The 21,306-nt window shown below is 40.3% G+C and overlaps 1 protein-coding gene across 2 annotated transcripts in view; it reads right to left on the reverse strand.

Moving 5' to 3' along the window:
* Positions 1–3,505: 3,505 nt before the first annotated feature.
* LOC140724748 (basal body-orientation factor 1-like) overlaps positions 3,506–21,306 on the reverse strand; it is a 31,976-nt gene continuing 14,175 nt past the window's right edge. Inside the window, exons 6-11 of one of the 2 annotated variants that reach the window (XM_073039269.1) lie at positions 19,853–19,923; positions 17,532–17,676; positions 14,533–15,026; positions 8,924–9,025; positions 5,881–5,949; positions 3,506–3,752 (exon numbers count right to left, since the gene is read on the reverse strand). In XM_073039269.1, the coding sequence (XP_072895370.1) occupies positions 3,620–3,752; positions 5,881–5,949; positions 8,924–9,025; positions 14,533–15,026; positions 17,532–17,676; positions 19,853–19,923 (1,014 nt within the window). In that variant the 3' untranslated portion in view covers positions 3,506–3,619. The remainder of the gene's footprint in view (positions 3,753–5,880; positions 5,950–8,923; positions 9,026–14,532; positions 15,027–17,531; positions 17,677–19,852; positions 19,924–21,306) is intronic. The other variant, XM_073039270.1, reaches the window with a different exon arrangement.

The raw sequence follows: 21,306 nt of genomic DNA on the forward strand, positions 1-21,306 counted from the left end.
ATCACATGTAGGAGGGCGAGAATCACTACTACCTATAGTGGACCTATACATTTTATTCCAGATTGGGTATCTTAAATCTCAGTTACCTGTTTTCTTAATTGGCTAAAGAAGCATGGAAGACTGCGGTGAATTTCATCATGAATCATTGAGAAGGCTCCACAATTTGAGGGAAGATCCATTTTTCTAGAGGCTTTCTGTAACTATCAGTGGACAATATGGTGCAAACGGGAGGGCCTTTGCCTTAACACTGAACGTAAGAATTATTTTCTCACACTTCACTCAAGGGCTTAAAGTTCAGCTTCTCAGAAAGCACAAATGGTTGCCACAGTGGCAACGATGCTATTACAGTTCAGGGCATCGGAGTTCTATCATGGTATCCTCTATAAGGAGTCCCTGTATGTCCTCCCCATGAAATATGTGGGTTTTTCTCCACAGTCCAAAGATGTATGGGGTAGGTTAATTGGTTATTGTAAATTGTGATTACTGATCCTGAATCGTGATTAGGTTGGGGTTAAAACGGGGTTCTCCGGGTTTGCTGGGTGGTGCAGATCTTAGGGACAGGAGGGTCTATTCATGCTCGTTCTCAAAATAAAATAAATAAATGCAAGTGTGCTTGCTGAAGCATAATTACTAAAGTTTGGATCATAGAAACATAGAAAACCTACAGCACAATACAGGCCCTTCAACCCACAAAGTTGTGCTGAACATGTCCCTACATTAGAAATTACTAGGCTTACCTATAGCCCTCTATTTTACTAAGCTCCATGTACCTATCTAAAAGGCTCTTAAAAGACCCTATTGTATCTGCCTCCACCACTATTGCCGGGAGCCCATTCCACACACTCACCACTCTGAGTAAAAAATTTACCCCTAATATCTCCTCTGTACCTACTCCCCAGCAGCTTAAACCTGTATCCTCTTGTGGCAACCATTTCAGCCCTGGGAAAAAGCCTCTGACTATCCACACGATCAATGCCTCTCATCATCTTGTACACCTCTATCAGGTCACCTCTCATCTTCCTTCGCTCCAAGGAGAAAAAGCTGAGTTCACTCAACCTATTCTCATAAGGCATGCTCTCTAAACCAGACAACATCCTTGTAAATCTCCTCTGCACCCTTTCTAGGGCTTCCATGTCCTTCCTGTAGTGAGGTGACCAGAACTGAGCACAGTACTCCAAGTGCATTCTGACCAGGGTCCTTTTGTAAACTTTTTTTTTCTTCTTGACTAGATTTATTACAGCCTTTGTATACCACAGTTCCTGTACCCTACCATAACTTCCCTGTCTCATTGGAACATACCTATGCAGAACTCCACACAAATATCCCCTGAATATTTGCCACATTTCTTCCGTACACTTCCCTGAGAACATCTGTTTCCAATTTAAGCTTCCAATTTCCTGCCTGATAGCCACATAATTCCCCTTACTCCAATTAAATGTTTTTCTAACTTGTCTGTTTCTATCTCTCTCCAATGCTACTGTAAAGGAAATAGAATTATGATCACTATTTCCAAAATGTTCTCCCACTGAGAGATCTGACACCTGACCAGGTTCATTTCCCAATACCAAATCAAGTACAGCCTCTTCTCTTGTAGGCTTATCTACAGACTGTGTCAAGAAACCTTCCTGAACACACCTAACAAACTCCACCCCATCTAAACCCTTGTTTTAGAGAGATGCCAATCAATGTTTGGGAAATTAAAATCTCCCATCATGACAACTCTGTTATTGTTACACCTTTCCAGGATCTGTTTCCCTATCTGCTTCTCGATATCCCTGTTACCATTGGGCAGCCTATAAAAAACACCCAGCAAAGTTATTGACCCCTTCCTGTTCCTGACCTCCAACCACAAAGAGTCTATAGACAATCCCTCCATGGCGTCCACCTTTTCTGCAGCCATGACACTATCTCTGATCAACAGTACCACGCTCCCACCTCTTTTGCCTCCCTCCCTGTCCTTTCTGAAACATCTAAAACCCAGCACTTGAAGTAACCAATCCTGTCCCTGAGCCATCTAAGTCTCTGTAACGGCCAGCACATCATATCTCCAAGTACTGATCCACGCTCTAAGCTCATCCGTTTTGTTCACAACACTCCTTGAATTAAAATAGAGACATCTCAAGCCTTCGGTCTGAGCGTGTCCCTTCTCTATCACCTGCCTATCCTTCCTCTCACACTGTCTACAAGCTTTCTCTATTTGTGATCTAACTTCCTCTTCCCCAGTCTCTTCAGTTCGGTTCCCACCCCCCAGCAATTCTAGTTTAAACTCTCCCCAGTAGCCTTAGCAAACCTTCCCACCAGGATATTGGTCCCCCTGGGATTCAAGTGCAACCCATCCTTTTTGTACAGGTCACACCTGCCCCAAAAGAGGTCCCAATAATCCAGAAATCTGAAACCCTGCCCCCTGCTCCAATCCCTCAGCTACACATTTATCCTCCACCTCATCCTATTCCTATTCTCACTGTCGCATGGCACAGGCAGTAATCCCAAGATTACTACCTTTGCGGTCCTACTTCTCAACTTCCTTCCTAACTCCCTGTAGTCCTTTTTCAGGACCTCTTCCCTTTTCCTACCTATGTCATTGGTACCAATATGTACCACGACCTCTAGCTGTTCTCCCTCCCACTGCAGGATATCTTAAGATGCAATCTGAAACATCCCGGACCCTGGCAGCTGGAAGGCAAACTACCATCCAAGTTTATTTCCTACGTCCACAGAATCGCCTGTCTGACCCCCTAACTATAGAGTCTCCTATCACTACTGCCTTCCTCTTACCTCCCCTACCCTTCTGAGCCAAAAGGTCAGACTCTGTGCCAGAGGCACGGCCACTGCCGCTTCCCCCAGTTAGGCTGTCCCCCCTAACAGTACTCAAACAGGAGTACTTATTGTCAAGGGGTACAGCCACATTTAGTTCTGCCATGTAGGTGAAACTTTCCCATTTAAAGCTGAAGATTAAACACTCCCATAGGTTTGTTGAAGGCATAATGGAATTTGCAGCAGGAAAGATTTGAGGTAAGTGTCAGGATGTAGATGCATCTTTGACACCACCCTTTACAGTAGGCCCATTTGTTAATATCACAGCTTGCAGGTCATGGTGAAACAAGTGAAGTGTAAGGTGGAGAAATATTTGTGTGCAGCTGAACTTGGAGGAAGTCAAATGCTAGTACTGCTCCCTGAATTTTTTTGTGGTGGAGTTTTAGGTGATAGCGTCCACTGTGTCTCTAGACTGGAAAATCTTTAAGTGTCTTCGGGAGTTGCTCTTCAGCAACTGTTAAGTACTCCACCACACAGAAATCCATTTGTTGATTCCAGGGTGAAAACCGAATATCTAGGTTACATAGCCCTGGGGCAATGCAGCTGAAATCATAGTTTAAGTGGGGTGATAAATGAGCTTTGCCTTTCTTCTGCATTGTCCAATGTACAACTCTGTCCCACTTAGAGCAAAGTTTCTTATTTAAAATGTGATGTTTGAAGCTCTTAAAAAAAATTTAATTTTTAAAAAATCTAAATTTTAATTGAAATTTCATTCTTTAATTGTGCACCAATTTTAGCATTTTTCTCACATACACCTTTTCAGATACTAATTCACTATAAATCCATTGTTTAATTTTTTAACAATCTATGATGGTACGATTTCTGGTAACGTAACTTCTTTAGGCAACTGGAGATCTGGTAAAGTGCTGACATGACTTGAAACCGAATCAATAGCAGCCTGGGTTATAAAAGTGGGATTGGGATTTTCATCTTGTGTGCTGCAAAGGAAATAATATAAATTAACTTTTCGAAATCTGATACGGAAACAAAACCACAGGCTACTGGTGTAGTCACACTTATCCAAGTTGTGAACTTACTGTACTCAGTATCTTTATTAGTAAAGAATAAAGTTATATAGGAATGCTGTACTGCTCATTCTGCTTGCTTCAGATGCAAACAATCTTGAATTTAAGAACCTAAATAGATGTGAAGTAGGCGATAGAACATCTTGAATCTTCTCTACCATGACTAGGTCCTACCTTGACTGTATTTATTTCCTTAAGTGTCAAAGTTTATCTCCACCTCAAAGGTTGTTAATGACTGAGCACCCACTATCCACTGGGACAGAATTCCATAAAAATAGTATCTCATTTCTGTTTACAAGTAGCCAAATATTCACCTTTGAGATTATAACCTTAATCATTTTTTGGGCATCTGCCATTTGTTGACAAGTCCAGCATTTATTGCCCATCCATAATCGCCATTGAGAACTACCTTTTTCTTTTATCAAGTGCAATCGTGAACAATAGCCAGATCAGAAATGCTGATCAAGTCAACTAGTTCCCAAAGAGAACTCTGATAAGCCAGTCGGATGGTTCACTGCTGCTCAGCGATAGAACACAAAAAAAATCATGTGTACAATTAAGAATTATTAAAAAATAGTAGAACTACTGGAGTCATGATGAGGTCTGTTGGAGAGAGACATTTATACACATGCTGTCCTCCATAATTCAGAGAGATTGAAGGATAAGGTCACAGGGTGACAAAACGTGGTAGGAGCACTTGGAACTAAACACTAATTCCTACCGGGAAAAAACAGCACCTGATCTTTCCGCACTGTTCTCCAGCAGTTTAAGGACTAAGACCAGCTGGAACATAACTCACAAGTGCTCTTGACAGTCAGGTATTAACCCTACCTACCAATAACAAGCATTGCCACCATGGTCCCTTTCAAAACTAAAAGAAATGTAATGAGTAGATCTACAGAGAGCAGCATGCAATAAGAGTTGCCACACTTTGATGCCATATTGCTGAACTGGTTCACTCCTGATGGTGGCACTCAATGGTGTTAGGTCGAAATTTCTGATTTTGACTCAGTTACAAAGGTCCTGTGATATATTTTCAAATCAGAATGGAGGATTACTTGCATTTTCAGGTGGTGCTCCTATAAAAATGCTTGTAGGTAGGGGTAGCGGGTTTATGCAGTAGAAATACCCTAGATGAGTAACTGCAAAACACTTTGTAGCTGTTAAAGGCTCAAGCCACCACCCTAATGAATATATAGAGACCCTAAAGCATTTGTTCTTTTCAATTTCCATTATCTATAGCTTTTCCCCAGGAGTGTTAGCTAAAGTATTAACCATAGTAAGTAGATTTTAAGCACGGTTAATAATTTACCATGGTAATCGAGGCACAGTCTTGATTTCAATGTTGACCAACTGTAGTTACCTTTAATTAAATATACTCCTGAGGTAAAATGCAGAGTAAGCAATCTTTGCATCAACATAAGCAAAGTTCATCAGTAAAATTAACTTGTCCCAGAAGTGGAAAAGAACGAAGATCATTGCTGCATTATGGAATGTTTACACACTTATTGCTCCATATTAAACTGATATTAAATTTAAATATGACAAAAAGTAATGAAATGGGAAAAATTATAACCCTTTAACTACCATAGTGGCCACAAGGAATATCATTATAGACTGTGTTTTCTGCTCAGGAGGTAAGGATTCGTGATACATTTTTCATGTGTTGTGAAACGACCCAAGCTCAATGCCCATTCTCCAATGTTAAATAATGTGCAGTTGAAAATAATTTAAAAGTTGAAGTGAACTGTTAAAAAGGGAATATCAAGCAAGTGCGTTCTATTTTGTGGGAATAAGAGGGGAGGGATGCACGTTAAAATACAGGTATATGGTGAAAAATAAAATAAAAATATAATCTCAGTCAAATCATTATCATCTAGTCATCATTATCTCCTTCACTTTAATCATTCATGCTCCTGGATACTCCCAAAATATTGCTTAATTACTGTATTTTGCAGAATTAAATTGGCTCCCCCGTTGAACCCTGGAAAGTAAAATTGAAATATTTGTAAGCAGTTTCCTGTATTGATCTGAGTCTTACCTGGCTTGTTCTGCCTCTTTGATAGTCTCGGGTGAAGCTGAGGAGACCAGACTTTTGTTATACTGTTTCCTACAGGGAATATGAATAAAATAAATGTAAAGTGTAATCTGCAGAATATTAAATGTCGTTCATATTTTTTTAAGTGCATCAAAACAAATGTATGGCTAATATAGTTAGGTAATTTTGGTGTCATTGCAGCTCCTACTGTCCTATTACACATAATTTGATTCACAGGGTGGTGCAGAAGATTTAGGAAGTTGAGTGAGCATATTTGCAATAGATAACCATTTTCCAATCTGCCTTACTTTGTTGATCTAACACAGTTCAAGCACACTGCCATCAGTGATGCTCATGCCAATGAATGTCAAAGGGGAATGGTCTGTGCCTGATACTTGTATTGCTCAGTGTCACTTGCCATTTATCAGTCCAACTGAAGATGTTATCCTATTTTTTCCACTTATGAGCATAGCTTACATGATCTGAAGAATATACCTGAATATGCAACTGCCAGTACACAGGTTGCAAATCATTTTTATAAAATGGCAGTTAAAGAAATTGACCCTGGTAGGAGAGGGAGCAAGGAACATCTGATTTGCGAACCTGCATTTACTTTAGTGCAAGAAGTCTGACAGGAACGAGAGATGAGCTGAGAGCATGACTAGGCACATGGGGTTGTGACATTATAGCTATTACAGAAACATCGCTGAAGGACAGACAGAACTGGCAGCTCAATGTCCTACAATACAGATGCTACAGGCTTATAGAGGTGAAGCAAAAAGAAGGGGGGAGTTGTGTTTTGATTAGGGAGAATATCACATGGGTATTCCTTGGGGAACATCCAGTGAGGCTACATGGACAGAACTTCGGAATAAGAAAGTGGTGATCACTGATGGGATCATATTTTGGGCTCTCCAACATCAGGAATTAGAGGAACAAATATGTAGGAAGTTTGCAGCTAGCTGTAGGAATAATAGGGTTATATTAGTAGATAATTTTAACTTCTCTAGTGAAATCCTGAAATACTATGTGCAGTTCTGGTCATTCAGCTACCATCATTGTGTGGTTTGGAGCCGCCACCAAGCAGGTTAGAACCAGACTACAGCGCACAGTGAGGACTGCCGAGCGCATCATTGGAGCCTCCCTGCCCTCTATTGTGGACCTGTACTCTTCCAGGTTGAAGAAGAGGGCGGGGAACATCATAAAGGACTCCTCCCATCCTGCGCATGGACTGTTTGATCTGCTTCCGTCTGGTAGGCGCTTCAGATCCCTCCAGACTAAGACTAATAGGCATTGGAGAAGTTTTTTCCCTACTGCGGTCACTTTGCTGAACAGTTAACTGCCGGTTAACTATCAGCTAACTATTACTTGGATTGCACTACCTGTATGTATAATCTATATTTTCATTTATATTTATCATTATTATTGTTATGAGCAGAGAGACAACATCTGCCTGAAGTAAATTCCTTGTATGTGCATAGGTACTTGGCGATTAAAGTCTGATTCTGATTCTGATAAGGATGTTGCTAGGTCTACTCAATTTGAGGTTTAATGAATGATTGGATAGGCTGGGACTGTGGGAATGAGAGAGGCTGAGGGGTGAGTTTATCAAAATTCATAAAATCATGAGGAGCATAGAGCTGCAACTCTAGATTTCATATTTGGTTTTCTTTTTACTTATGAGGCCCTCTGTTGGTCAGGGTCAATCCGTGGATATTGTGTCCTAGCTGTCTATGTGATACTCAAGATAGGACAGTGCGATATGGAGAGCAAGCAATTGCCCATGTAGCAGGCTCCCCCTCTCCGTGCAGGCAATGAATCCAAAGGAACGGCAGAGATCAATACAGTTTAGCACCAGCAGTGTCGCAAGAGTTGGCAATCAGCACTGAACTCAACATAGGACTCCAACTCCAGATTTTTTTCCGTGGCGTTCACTTCAGAAGCCTTCCTTGTAAGTGAGTATAGGTGCAAGGCAGCAGAAGATTGAGATCAGAGTTTTCCTTCTCCTAGATGAGCTGCCAACCACAGGTGGCATCTGCCTGAAGCAATTGGTTTTAAGATACTTTTGTCCTTCTCCTGTCAGTAGAAACAGTTCCAACAAACTTAGTAGTTAAGCTACACATGAAGGCCAGGAGCTGGTCTTGTTGTCAGAGGCTATTTGAGATGCACACTATTGGGAACATTTAATAGGTAGTGGGAGTTTATCCCCACTACCTCTCCCCCAACCCCTGTCAACCTTAAGGTTAACCTTAACAACCTTAAGGAACCAAGGTTGCTTTTTACTACCTCAATATAATTATGTATGGAATGATCTACTGGGATAGAACTCACAGAGAAGCTTTTCACTATATCTCAGTATGTGTGACAATAATAACCAATACAAATAGGCCTAGTACCTGTCACTGATTAACTCAAAGCAGTGTATTTTTTGCACTGAATAGTTGAATTAGACAATAATTGAATGACGCATCATCATCAGCAGAGCAAAATGAGAATTTATAGATAAAATAACTGAATTATCAGACATAAAAGTGGAAAATCTAGAAACACTCAGCAGGTCAGGCAGCATTAATGGAAAAAGAAACAAGAGTTAATACTTCAGGTTGAAACACCTACATCACAACTGGGAAAAGTCAAATATGTTAAGTTAACTGCATTTTCATACAACACAGGATCTTGACCCAACCTGTTAACTTTTTAACCTCTATGATGCTGCCTGGCCTCCTATGTATTTTCAGCATTTTGCTGTTTTCATTTCAAATATCCAGTATCTGTGGTTCTTTTATTTTTTCATGAATAATCAGAATGTCTGGACAAGTAACTTAGAGTGCATTAATAGATATTTTATTGTTTAATAAATATGCTTCAAACAAGAAACCAGAAAAAATAACAAGTGAAAGTTTCAGATTGGGGTGGAGTGCGGTGACTGAGGACAGATTATGCACATAATTGTATGATTCAAAACTGCAGTGCAATACCATCACACAGGTTCATTTTCTAATCACTGCCAGCAATGAGAACGGAATCACGTTTCAGTCCAACATACCTGTTTGTTTTCAATCCATTCATCTTTGCAAACAAAAGGCGTAAGACTTTCTCCTTCTGCTCCCAGGTCAAGTCGGAGATACTCACTTTTCCAATATGAATGCTTAAAAATAAAGAGTATTATTTATTATTAAAATGTGAAGAATCGAAGTGTTAACAGGAAACAATGAATGGGGGTACTGAACGGATCAGAAAGCATCTGCGGAAGAAGAAATTGAGTTAATATTTCAGGTTGATGATGCACTCAAGCTGGTACTCAAATTCAATAAGACCAAAGAATTGATTGCGGTCTTCAGGAAGGAGAAATTGGGAGAACACAGGGTGGTGGAAAGGGTAAACAGCTTCAAGTTCTAGAAGTCAATATGTCAAAGGATCTATTCTGGGCCCAACATTTTGATATAATCTGGAAGTAAGGCACATCAGCAGTTATATTTCATTAGGAGCTTGAGGAGGTCTGGTATGTCACCAAAGGCTAGCAAATTTCTAAAGATGGTTGCATCGCTGTCTAGTATAGAGGTGCCAACCAGGGGATGGGGAAAAAAACTGCATTGGGTTGTAGATTCAGTCAGCTCCATCATGAGCACAAGCCTCCCACTATCGAGAATATCTTCAAAAGATGATATCTTCAAGAAGGTGGCATCCATCATGAAAATACCTTCACCACCCCCAGGACATGATCTTTTTTCATTACTACCATCAGGGAGGAGGTACAGGAGTCTAAAGATGCACAGTCAACCACAGAGCCTCTTTCCTGCACTGACTTGATAATCACTAGGTTTTTTTTAGTATATTCAGTCCCCGTTACAAACCACAGAATGGTTATAATAAGGTGGGATGCCATTTTGCCCATCAAGTCCATACCATCTCTATGTAAGGGCAAATTTAACTATTCCAACCTCATGCCCCATCTCTGCAGAAACCTGCAAGTTCTTTCAAGCATCCATCCAATTCTCTTCTGAGCTCTGTAATTGAATCTCCCTTCAGTACTAGCCAGGGCAGTGCACTCCAGATTCATTACATAGAAATGTTTTTCCTCGTAATTTTTTCTAAGTTCAAAGTAAATTTATTAGCAAAGTACATATATGTAACCGGGTGACCATTGAATGCTATTCATTATGGTTAAAAGTGTACTTGGGCATTCATCTGGGTAATGCAGGAATAGTTGTCTGTGCCTTTAAGTGAAGATGGTGACGTCATTACACACGCGCAGGATAGTGGGAAGACCATCTTGTTTGCTGCTGCAAGAGCTGGTGGGGCATTGGAATCAAGTTCCCCCAGAGATGCTAGGCATGGTGAGGAAAGGTGAGCATTAATTTACGATATCCATGTGAATTCGATTATGCTTGTTGGCAAATTGAGAATATCGGTAATTTGACATGTTTTACATGTGGATGCTTAAGATTTTCATGAGTGAAGAACTCGACGCTGGATAGCATGGCTCGCAAAGTTCCTCACCGGCCAAGTAGGTCAGTCTTTCTGTAATTTAACTACCAGGCAATATCTTGTAAAAGTTGTGCCAAAGTGCACCTTTTGTCTAACTTTATTGTATCATGACTGATTGTGCATGTAACGTGAATGTTTAGTCTCTGTTCGGGGGTTCAGCACGTGTGTACTAAAAAGTAGTAGAAGTCTTAGGTGAGATGTATTCGCTTACATTTTCACTGCTATGTATAAGATACAGGGTTAGGGGGATTCTAATGTTGTTTGTATTGTGTTCCTTCAGAATAGCCATTACCATATTAGTACTGTATTAGTTTTGTGCAATTTTCTTTGTATTTTTATACTGCATACGCAATTGGTGGATACACAAGTGTGTGGATCGGAGGTTAAACGGAGATTGTAATGGCAGCGCCTGATTGTAAAGTCGTTCATTTTGTTTTAAGACCCTCTTCTGGCACTTAAACATCCAAAACAGATAAAGGAATTAAAACCCAAAAAAGTAGTTGTTGTCCTGAGCGTGTACTTTTCCCTGGGCTACAACATATACATCACCATATACAACCCTGAGATTAATTTTCTCGCAGAAATGATCAATAAATCCATTGAATAATAGCCATGACAGAATCAATCAAAGACCACACCAACTTGGATGTTCAACCAGTGTGCAAAGGACAAGCTGTGTAAATACAAAAAGAAAGAAAGAAAAAAAAATAAATCAATCAGCAATAAGTATCGAGAACATGAAATGAAGGGTCCTTGAAAATTAGTCCATAGGTTGTGGGCACATTTCAGTGATAGGGCAAGTAAAGTTGAGTGAAGTTATCCCCTTTGGTTCAAGAGCCTGATGATGGCTGAGGAGTAATAACAGTTCCTGAACCTGGTGGTCTAAATCATGAAGCTCTTGTATCTTCTTTCTGAGGATAGCAGTGAGAAGTGAGCATGTCCTGGGTGGTGGGGTCCCTGATAATGGATGCTGCTTTCCTGTGACAGCATTTCATGTCGATGTACTCAACGGTGGAGAAGGCTTTACCTTTTGTGGGCCATATCAAAGGTGGAGATGAATCAGCATACAGGAGGGAGATAGAAAATTTGGCAGAGTGATGTCATAACAACCTCTCACTCAATGTCGGCAAAACCAAGGAGCTAATTGTAGGCCTCAGGAGAGAAAAACCAAAGGTCCATGAGCCAGTCCTCATCAGTCAGAGGTATCTTTAAATTCCTAGGTGTCACTATCTCAGAGGATCTGTCCTGGATCCATCATATCATTGTAAAGAAAGCACAGCAGCACCTCTACTTCCTTAGAAGGCATGTCATGAACAACCTTGACAAACTTCTATGGGTGTGAGATTGAAAGTGTGCTGACTGGCTGCATTATGGCGTGGTATGGAAACACCAACGCCATTGAACGGAAAATCCTACAAAAGGTAGTGGATTCGGCCTAGTACAAAACAGTAAAGCACTCCCAAACATTGAAGACAACAAACTGTTGAACTTAGATGGACTAGGCCAGTGATCCAACAATGAAACTGATGAAGGACATAAACATAAGTTTGAAGAGATTGCAACACCTACAACAGATCACGAAAGAAAAATGGTGGAGAATGAAAGCAGCTGAATCAGACGTTGCTCAATTCTACGGACTACTGAAAATACACAGAGGGCATGCCACTATGACCAATTGTGTCACTCCCTGGCGCACCTACATACAACATAGCAAAGGACTTGTGGAGACAGCTGAAACATTTGATCGCTGAATCCCAGTACTCAATCAACAACACTCTACAATTCCTGGAGAAACTCAAGAATATATGAATGGGGGATGATGAGATAATGGTTTCCTTCAATGTCAGCTCACTGTAAACGTCGGTCAATTTGAAATTTGCACAAGAAACTGTTGCAGAACAATCAATAAGCAGGACACTCAGGATAGAAGACGTATGTGAACTTCTCAATCTGTGCTTATCAATCTACTTCAAGTTTGATGGAGAAATTTACGAACAGATGAAAGGTGCACCAATGGGATTTCCTATCTCTGGCCTAGTTGCAGAAGTCATAATGCAGAAATTAGAAAATACAATTATACCAGAGTTCAAACCCGAACTCTGGGTGTATGATGTAGACAACATCTTTGTGATAATCAAGGAAAACGATGTACAAATGACACATCAGCTGCTAAATAATGTCTTTAATGACATCAAGTTCATGATGGAAATTGAAAAGGAAAGCCAGCTTGCATTCTTGGATGTTCTTATCAAGAGAACTACTGCTGGTCAATTACAGAGATCAGTCTACAGGAAATCAACACACACTGATCAAATTCTGAATTTCAATAGCAATTACCCAAAGAGTCACAAATAAAGCTGCATGAAGACCTTATTCAAGATGATGGAGTCCCATTGCAACACCACAGACACAAAACTAGAAGAAGAAAAGCACCTCTTCAAGACCTTTCAACAGAATGGATATCCAAGAAGCTTCATCCGAAGGTGCCTCAAGGTCAGAAACCTGAATATGCAAACTACACAAATAACAAATAAATGAAATGTATTGCCATACATAAAGAATGTCTTGGAAATGACGGAAAAATTGCTTCAGCAACACAACATCACAGTTGCTCACAAACTGTCTGCGATTTTGAGGAGGAACCTATCAAAACTCAAAGTGCCACAACATGTGACTGATAGAATAGATGGTATCTACAAAATCCAGAGTAGTAACTGTGACAAGTACTACTTTGGTCAAACAGGAAGAACAGGGTACACGAGCATCAGCGAGCAAGCAGAAGGCATGACCCACTTTCACTAGTATCAGCTCATGAAGACAAAGATGGACACCATTTCAAATGGACAACAGCCACAGCCTTGACTCAAGCAAGAACAAGAAAAGAACAAGAATTTCTCGAAACTTGGTTATCTACAGAAGGATCCATCAGCAAACACATAGACATAGATCTGGTATATGAACCCTTACGGAGAAAAGAGAAACTATTATGTCAATAATCAACAAATCACCAGTTATCTTGGGATCTGGACAGCAAAGCAAACACTTCCAATGGACCTCCCTCAAAATTAGCCAATCAAAATATTCTACTGCTGACCTGTTCACAGTGTTTTGAACTGCCAATTAGATCACAACATCTAATCAATATGCATTTGGACAACACACACAAAATGCTGGAGGAACTCAGCAGGTCAGGCAACAATTATGGAAAAAAGTACAGTCGATGGTTTGACCGAGGCTCTTCAGCAAGACTGGAGAAAAAAAGAAGAGTAGATTTAAAAGGCGGGGGAGGAGAAAGAGAAACACAAGGTGATACGTGAAACGGGGGGGGGGGGGGAATGAAGTAAAGAGTTGGGAATTTGATTGGTGGAAGAGATACGGGGCTGAAGAAGGCGGATACATGACTGTAGGAGCAGGTCTGGGTATGCAAGTGGACAAAGAGTCAGAAAGCAGTAGAGATCACAAAGGGGGAGCAGTGAGAGAAGGTTTTACAGAACTCCCGTCGAAGGGAACTTTAAACTTCTTTAAGGTAGATATCCCTGGAAAAGATTTCACAGTGTCATAATCCAATCACAAACAAGAGAAAATCTGCAGATGCAGAAAATCCAAGCAACACACACAAACTTCTGGAGGAACTCTGCAGGCCAGGCAGCATCTATGGAAAAAAGTACAGTCAACATTTCAAGCTGAGACTCTTTGGCAGGACTGGAGAAAAAAAGATGAGTAGATTTATGCTGCCTGGCCTGCTGAGACTTTTAAATCTACTCCTCATCTTTTTTCTCTCCCTCTATCCCAAGCACATCCTTCTTTATGAACAGAAACTAGACCTGTCTATATAGTCCAGGTAAATATAGTCTTAGAGCCCCGTAAACAGAATGAAAGCAATTAAATATGTAAAAATAAGAAAAAAGATGAGACAGATATACTGTCTGCAAGCAGCAGAAGGACACATCTTAACTGTGAAGCTCTGGATTCAGGATGTGTGTCTAATTTTAATAGCCAGTAAGCTCAACTCCTGAATCCCTGGCTAGGCTAGGAATGCATTTGCATGCTTTCACTGCATGGTAGTTTTATCACTTCAAAACAGACTCAGTTAAGAAAATCTGAACTTAGTTCATTATTGCATAGGCAGCATCCTGCAAATTGAAATGTTGAAGAACTTTTACTTACCTCTTATCAGCTTCTTCCATATCTTGGTACACACAGTTTGTACTGTACTCGCTCTTGGCAAAGGTCCTGATTTTGGGATAATCCTCCTTGCCAGTATGTGCCTTTAACATCTTTCTCTGAAATGCAATTTGAGCTGCTTGTTTATATTGAGCCCGACTATAGGCAATTTGTTGCCTCACTTCTTCAAGGGATTGCAGAAAGAACATTTCTACATCAGTGCGTTGGTCCAAGATGTTTTTAGCAAGTTTCTTCACCCGGTTCATTTCTCTATCTTTCAGCTTAATTACTTCCCCTAGCCTTGCGATCTCTACCTGGCTGGTTGCCATTTTAAAGTCATTTTCTTTCTTTATCTTCTGCTTTGCTGTCTCAAACTCAGCCGCCATGTGTCCCAAAGCTTTCTCCAGGTTCTCAACCTTTGTTTGAAGCTCATTGATCTTTTCTCTCTGCTGCTTGCTGTCTGATACTTTCTCTTTCACTAATTGCTCATTGATTTCCTAGAATGAGAGATATCCTGATTGAACATCAATTCAGTCTGAACAAAACAATTGCAAGAAGTTGCATTGAAGGTTCAAAGTTCAAAGTAAGTTTATTAACAAAATAAGTATATGTCCCCGTACACTACCCTGAGATTCATTTTCTTGTAGGTATTTACAGTAGATCGCCAAGAGGACCACAACCTTGTCATAGGGTTGGAGACTTGAGTGCCTCAGTGACCTGGAGAGCCCTGTTGGCTGGAGTCAGAACCTTGTGCTTTGGCTCTTGGTCGGTCACCCATGCCAAACAGGTCAAAGGGAAGAGGCCAGACTAACAATGGTCCATCAGTCCTCCAGGTGTGGAGGTTCAGCTCAGGGTTAACAACCCTGACTGGTCAAAAAAAATTGTTATGGAAACAGCAATGAAGAATCCTTCTATATAGACAGAGATGGAGGACCTATATTGCTGTCCTAAATGCCTGCAGTGTAATGGGCAGTAAGTATTCACAGTAGAACAAAGAAATACAATAGACTCAATGAAAAACTACACACAAGTAAGACTGACAAACAGCCAAAGTGCAAAAGAAGCCAAACTGTGCCAATACAATATTAAACATAATAATAAATAAGTAAATACTACTGAGAGCATGAGCTGTAGAGTCTTAATGTCTAAAGGAAATGGATTAGGAAATAAAATTAGAAATTAAAAAGGTTTACAAACTGTGGTCTAGAATGAAGCCAGTGACTTAATGAACTAAAAAATATTAAACGGTGCTGATAAACAAATTCAAAAGATTGCTGAAATTCATCTGGTAAAAACAGTCACGGTACATTAAATTCAGAAATATTTGAGTGGAAAATTACTACGAAATCACATTGAACTTTGTCAAGTTCAAAGGCCTTTTGTCATCTTTATTTTTGATTTTGCTACTTGCCTCCCAGGAGGCCTTCATGATAGGTGCAAGCAACATGCTTTATGGTGACATCAGAAATAAAATTGGCATTTACCAATCTTTTGGAAATTGCTAGCATTATCTGACACTGTAATATTTACCTGTTAAAGAGGACTGTGGCAAAGGTTGTCTAAGTTTACAATAGGATACTATTAATCTGGTAAGTGGGCAAAGGAATGGCAGATGGACTTTTAACTCCAACAAGTGCAAAGAGACGTACTTTGGGAAGTTAAACATGCAGGATCTACACAATGAATGATAGAACTTTGGGGCGATTTGTTGAACAGAGAACTCAGGGGCTCAAGTATGTAATTCTCTAAAAGTGCCAAAATGCCAGGCACTTTTGGCACTTTCAGAGTGCCAGGATGTTGAAAAAGGTGTATGGCATAACTAACTCTGAGACACTGAGTAGAAGAATTGGGACAATGTGTTACAGTTGTACAAAATGTTGATTAGACCATATTTGGAGTATTGTGTATACTGTGGGTTGCCACAAAGATGGAAAGGGTGCCAAAGATTTCACAATAATATTGTGTAGGCTTAAGTTGAAAGAAGAGGCTGGATAGGCTGTGTCTATTTCTCCTGGAGCAAAGGAGGATGAGAGGTGACATGATAGAAGTTTTAAGAAATTCTGAGTGGGTAGATAACCAGAGTCTGATGGGGTATCTAAAATTAGACAGTACATTTTTAAGGTGTGAGGGAGGAAGTTTAAAGAGGATCTGACTACAGAAAGAGTAGTTGGCATCTGGAGGATGTGGTGGAAGCAGGAACAGTAATGACATTTAAGAGGCAACTAGACAAGTACTTGAATGAGCAGGGTATAGAAGGACATGGAATTAGTATAGTCAGGCATGATGGACCCAAGGGCTGCTTCTATGCTGTACAATTCTGACTCCAAATGAATCCCACTACGATTAATAATTTTCTCATCTCCTCACCTGACTATACCTTAACCTGGACCAAAGGTTCCAATCAGTATGGAAGGTGACCTAGCTATAAAGTGGTTGCAAATAGTTCCAAAACAGGGCATTGTCACTTGTGCTAAAGATAATCAGGTTTCCTAATGATGATCCATCAACACAGGAACTTGTTTTCACTTCCAAGCACTGGTATTTGTCCAGAAATATAAGAATTCACCAGTAACAGTAGATTTTTAAAGATTTCATTCCTGGTTCAGTGCAGTGCAGTTATGGAAAAACTCTATGTAAACCAGTTGCCTTTCAAGATTAAGATCAATGAGAAATCCTACTCCTATCGACTCACTAGCCCTCATCCCTGCTTTGGAATGTGGTAATAATCCGGAGCACACAGAGGAAATGCATGTGGTCACGGGGAGAATGTACAAATTCCTTTCAGGCACTGGCAGGAATTGAACCCCTAACACTGTAAAGTGATGAGCCAACTGCTACGCTATAATGTTGCCCTAATAATTCAAACTAACCTGCAATCCAGCTCACGGGTCTAAACTCAATCACCTAGAGTTCTTGGTAATAGGGATTTTCTTCATTTCTATTTGTGGAGTTGGGTTTTACAAAGAGGAAAAATGTTACAAGATGTTCATTGTATGCAAAACCTTTTCACTGGCAAGCTGTGTGTTTTTATCTTCTAGAGCCTTGTAGCTCTTCCTCCTTTGTTCTTCTTCCATCTTGTAGATCTTTATTGTCTCATGTAGTCTTACATTTTCTTTAAAGACACTTTGAGCCCTTTTGTTAAGATTCCTGTGGAAAGAAGGAGGCAGAATTTGGTATGATTAGTCAATACTTACACAGGCTTGTTCCAGCAAGAACAGATTAGTGTTGGATTAGTGTTTGTCATATATATTAACAATTTGGATGAAAATTTAAGTAGTATGATTAGTAAGTTTGCAAATGACCAAAGTAAGTGGTATGGTAGTCAGTGAAGAAAGTTATCTAAGATTGTACCAGGATCACGATCAACTGGGAAAGTGACCCTAGCAATGGCAGGTGGAATTTAATTTAGACCAATGGGAAATAATGCATTTTGGAAACAAGCTAGCGCAGAAATGTCAGGGTGCTGGGGAATGTTGTAGAACAGCAGAGCTTAGGAGTCAAGTACATACTGTAATTCCATGTAAGTGGCAACACAGGTAGACAGAATGCTGCAGAAGACCCACCTACATCAGGTGAGGTTTTGAGTACAACAGTTGAGACACCATGTTAACATTTGTATAGGATATTGGTGAGACCACACCTAGAATACTGAATGCAGGTCAGGTTGCCATAACCTAGGAAGGATAAAATTAAACTAGGAGGGGTGCAGTAAAGATTCACAAGGATGTTGCTGCAGCTGAAGAGCTTGAATAATGAGTAAGCACAGGATAGTCTCGGTCTTTTCTCCCTGGAGCAAAGGATCTTACAGAGTTTTATAAACATAATGAGGGGCAATACACCAATACTTCTAGAAGGTAACTTGACGAGCAACTAAAACATGAGCTGAGAAGTAGTATTGACCCAGAAGGATACTTTTTATACCTATGTTATTTATTTATTTAGGGATACAACACAGTAACAGGCCCTGCTGGCTCAAAAAGTCCAAACTGTCTAATTACAGGCATGTGACCAATTAACCTACTAACTCGTATGTTTTTGGAATGTGGGAGGCAACTTCTTGGTCACTCTGGACTCAATACACCAATTAGCTTCCTTATTGTGACATTTTTTTTATGAGGTGTTCATCTGATTAGCAAGTTATAGTCTTCCCATTAAAGTGGTTCTTCCAGACAGAGTGAAATTTAAAGAAAAAATCTGCAGGTGGTAGAAATCTGAAAAAGTATGGGAAAACTCATGGATCAGGCAAATATTCTGCTGGATTCAATTTCAATACATGAGTTCTAAGGTGTACATCTTTGTACTTCTGTAGAATGGCAGTTCACAACATTAATCTTGCCAGCAAAACCCAGATCCTGAAATGCACTTTAGATAGAAATACACACACTGTCAATATGTTGTATCAGCAGTGTTCCCTTGTTTACAAGAATTGTGTCTAAGTCGTATCCACTATAGCATGAGAGCACTCTGCTTGAATTAGAAGACTGGGTCTTGAGAACAAAATACTGCCCCACTTCCCAATGTAGCACAAGGGAATAATGCTATATTGCCACAGCTGCAAATTTCCAATTGGACATTAAGCTGAGAATCCTTTTTCTCTTAGAGAAAACTAGAAGATCACACTGCACCATCTGAAAAAGAATAGAAGAGCTGCACATGACATCCAAGGTAATATTCATTTCTCAACTGGCAACTGGAGACAGATTATCCCACCCTTTCCTCAGGGTGTTTTTCCAGTATGTTTGGATGAGACTAGAACCAGAGGTCATAGATTACGGGTGAAAGGTGAAATATTTAAGGCAGACTTGAGGGAGAATTTCTTCACTCAGAGGGTGGTGTGAGTGTGGAACAAGCAGACAGCAGAAGTGGTGGATGCAGGTTTGATTTCAACATTTAAGAGAAGTTTAGGCATGGGTGGGAGAGGCGTGGAGGGACATGGTCCAGGTGTGGGTTACTGGAACTAGAGAATAATAGTTTGGCACAGACTAGATGGGCTGAAGGGTCTCTGCTGTAGTGCTCTATGACTCCATGACTCCCCATATATAATTCATCTTCTACATTTCATACACTCTAACAGCTTCAAAAATACAGCCGGAGAGTGAGAAACACTGAATTAATATTCCCCAACCTGGAATGTTCACTCTGGTTCTCTCTCACTCTCTCTCTCTGGTGCTTGAACTGCTGAGTATTTGCAATGTTTTCTGATTTTATTTTTGGATCTACAGCATCTGCAGGCTTTTTCTTTGCATTTTTTATTGTTTGAAATGGAACTTCAATGAAGCAAATTGAGGAGGATATGGAAAAACTATTGCAGGCAAACGCTTACATAACGGCTTCAGTGTGAGCCTGCTCAGTCAGCTGATTCAGCCTCTGCTCTGCCTCCTGCTCCAAGCGGACCTGAAATTAAAAGTCAATGCTACTGAATACATTAATACTATTACAATATAATGCGACTACATTTTTCTCATTCTGTTAGAACATAGAAATTCACAGCACATTAAAGGCCCTTTGGCCCACAATTGTTTGCCAACGATGTTACCTATTCTAGAGACTGCCTAGAATTTCCCTAGCACATACCCCTCTATTTTTCTAAGCTCCATGTACATATCTAATAGCCTCTTAAAAGACCCTATTGTATCTGCTTCCACCACCGCCAATGGCATTGCGTTCCACACACCCACCACTCTGTGTGTAAAACTTACATCCCCTGACATCCCCTCAGTACCTATTTCCAAGCACTTTAAAATTACACCCCCTTGTGTTAGCCATTTCAGCCCTGGGAAAAAGCCTCTGGCTATCCACACAATCAATGCCTCTCATCTTATACACCTCTATCAGGTCACTTCTCAGCTCTGTCGCTCCAAGGAGAAAAGGCCAAGTACACTCAACCTATTCTCATAAGGTACACCCTCCAATCCAGGCCACATCCTTGTAAATCTCCTTTGCACTCTCTATAGTATTCACATCCTTCCTGTAGTGAGGTGACCAGAAATGAACACAGTACTCACGTGGGGTCTGACCAAGGTCTTGTATAGCTTTAACATTACCTCACGGCTCTTGAACTCAATCCCACGGTTGCCCCATATGCCTTATTAACAACACTGTCAACCTGCACAGCAACTTTGAGTGTCCTAATGACATGGACCCCGAGATCTCTCAGATCCTCCATGCTACCAAGAATCTTACCATTTTCATTACTTCAATGAATTAAAGTTCTGTGCCATTTGCTGAAAAAGTGCTTTACTACTTATTCAAAAATAATTGCAAATTACTTTAAAACTACAAAAAGCATAATTATATCATAGAATATAGTACATAGAACATAAGAGCACAATACAGGCCCTTCAGCCCACGATTTTATGCCCATCTTTTAATCTATTCTGTGATCAGTCTAACCCTTTCCTCTTTCATAGTCCTCCATTCTTCTTTCATCCATGTGCTTATCTGAGAGTTTCTTTAAAGGTTCCTGATGTACTTACCTCACCACCATCCCTGGCTGTGCAATCATGCACTTATCATTCTCTGTGTAAAAAATCTTCTTCTGACATCCTCCCTATACTTCCTCCAATCACCTTAAAATTATGCCCTCTCATTTTAGCCATTGCTGCACTGGGATAAAGGGGCTGGCTATCCACTCTATCTGGGCCTCTTATAATCTTATACACTCCTTTCATGTGAATGCTACCATCTCATCCTCCTTCACTAAAAAGAAAAGTTCTAGCTCACTCAATCTTTCCTCATAAGATGTTTGTAAATCCTTGTAAATCCTTGTAAATCTCT

The sequence above is a fragment of the Hemitrygon akajei genome, chromosome 3 (assembly GCF_048418815.1).
Source record: "Hemitrygon akajei chromosome 3, sHemAka1.3, whole genome shotgun sequence".
Lineage (NCBI taxonomy): Eukaryota > Metazoa > Chordata > Chondrichthyes > Myliobatiformes > Dasyatidae > Hemitrygon > Hemitrygon akajei.